The sequence below is a fragment of the Aplysia californica genome, unplaced genomic scaffold (genome assembly GCF_000002075.1).
Source record: "Aplysia californica isolate F4 #8 unplaced genomic scaffold, AplCal3.0 scaffold01067, whole genome shotgun sequence".
In the NCBI taxonomy this organism is placed as follows: Eukaryota; Metazoa; Mollusca; class Gastropoda; order Aplysiida; family Aplysiidae; genus Aplysia; species Aplysia californica.
Genome location: NW_004798337.1, coordinates 92,633 through 94,446, shown reverse-complemented (window position 1 = coordinate 94,446; position 1,814 = coordinate 92,633). Strand labels below are relative to the sequence as shown.

At 46.7% G+C, this 1,814-nt stretch overlaps 1 protein-coding gene across 1 annotated transcript in view; it reads left to right on the top strand.

Annotated features, from left to right (window-relative positions):
• Positions 1-345: 345 nt before the first annotated feature.
• The window catches only part of LOC101850295 (nucleolar protein 6), a gene marked incomplete at its 5' end in the record, with an annotated part of 11,008 nt that continues 9,539 nt past the window's right edge, over positions 346-1,814 (top strand). Inside the window, 2 exon segments of the mRNA XM_013089864.2 lie at positions 346-468; positions 1,301-1,452. Of these exon segments, the coding sequence (XP_012945318.1) occupies positions 346-468; positions 1,301-1,452 (275 nt within the window).

Here is a 1,814-nt window from a genome sequence, read left to right as displayed (position 1 = left end):
TCTCTCTCTCTCTCTGTGTCTCTCCCTCTGTGTCTGTCTGTCTGTCTGTCTGTCTGTCTGTCTGTCTCTCTCTCTCTCTCTCTCTCTCTCTCTCTCTTCTCTCTGTGTCTCTCTCTGTCTCTCTCTCTGTCTCTCTTTCTCTCCCTCTCTGTTGTTGTTGTTGTCTGTCTAAATATGTCTGTGATTCTGTTGTTGTTGTTGTTGTTGTTGTCTGTCTAAATATGTCTGTGATTCTGTTGTTGTTGTTGTTGTTGTTGTCTGTCTAAATATGTCTGTGATTCTGTTGTTTTTACTGTCTGTCTAACTAAATTTTTCTGTGATTCTCTTGCTATTTCTGCGGTGCAGTGGTCGGTAAATGACGCGCCCCTGGACTACGACGAACAGAGTTACCTGACCTTTGGTCTGTGCCTGAACACGTCTGCCGCATTCAGCGTGTTGAACAAAGGCCCACCCGCCGACCACCCGGAGGTGAGCGTTCCTTGACCCTAAGGGTCACTATCGTGAATGTGTGTGTGTGTGTGTGACTGTGTGTGTGTGTGTGTGTATTATGTGTGTGTGTCTGTGTATTATGTGTGTGATTGTGTGTGTATGTGTGACTTTGTGTGTGTGTGTGTGTGTGTGTGTGTGTATTGAAAGACTATTTTGATCTAGCACTAAAGGGTGTGTGGTTGGCGACGTCTGACGTATGTGTGTGGGTCATCCGTGTGAGACAGGGTACTGACGTGTGTGTGCGGGTCATCCGTGCGATACAGGGAACTGTCGTGTGTGTGTGTGTGGGTCATCCATGCGAGACAGGGAACTGTTACGTGTGTGCGGGTCATCCGTGCGAGACTGGGTACTGTCGTGTGTGTGCGGGTCATCCGTGCGAGACTGGGTACTGTCGTGTGTGTGTGGGTCATCCGTGCGAGACTGGGTACTCGACAGACGTGAACTCACCCAACAATAGATTCTCCATAGTAGGAACAGAATCAACAAAATATCTTAACCCTATCCGTTCGTCCTGGGGTCATTTTGTAGCCCCGGGGTTGTATTCTTCACATTTTAGAATACTTCTAGTACAAAGATCTCGTTGAAACTTTCAGTATTTCTCAAAAAATCAATTTGACAGACTGCTATGCAAAGTGTACGGATCGGATTAATGAGTAAATTTCCTCTTTTTGGAAAGTGATGGCACAGAGTTCCCCACGTCGTATGGATACGATAGTAAAACACGGCGTACGGATAGGGTTAATTGAGGAGGTATCTCGGAATTGTGAATACAAACAAATCCTGACATCTTATTCTCCCCCCCCCTCTTAAGGCGTTGGCATTCCGTGAGATGTGGGGAGACAAGTCGGAAATGCGTCGGTTCAAGGACGGCACGATTCATGAGGCTGTCTTGTGGTCACGCTCCTCGCTGCAGGCTGATCGCAGGCTGGTGTGTGGGAGGATCGTGCGCTACGTTCTGCAAAGGTGAGATTGTATGATTGTGGGCTACGTTCGGCACAGATGAGATTGTATGATTGTGTGCTACATTCTACACAGGTGAGATTGTATGATTGTGTGCTACATTCTACACAGGTGAGATTGTATAATTGTGTGCTACATTCTACACAGTTGAGATTGTATGATTGTGTGCTACGTTTTCTATAGGTGAGATTGTACAATCATACCTTGTGGGTGGTTGGCAGGTGCTCTGGTGTGGTTTGCTCCTTCTTTCCTATCAAACATCTATCGTCCTGATCTCTCATCCCTCTTGTAACACCTCTATTTTCCGGCACCTATGTGACCTTAATGTGTTGCAAGTGCTGTGAAACGCTTACTAAAATGCCCCC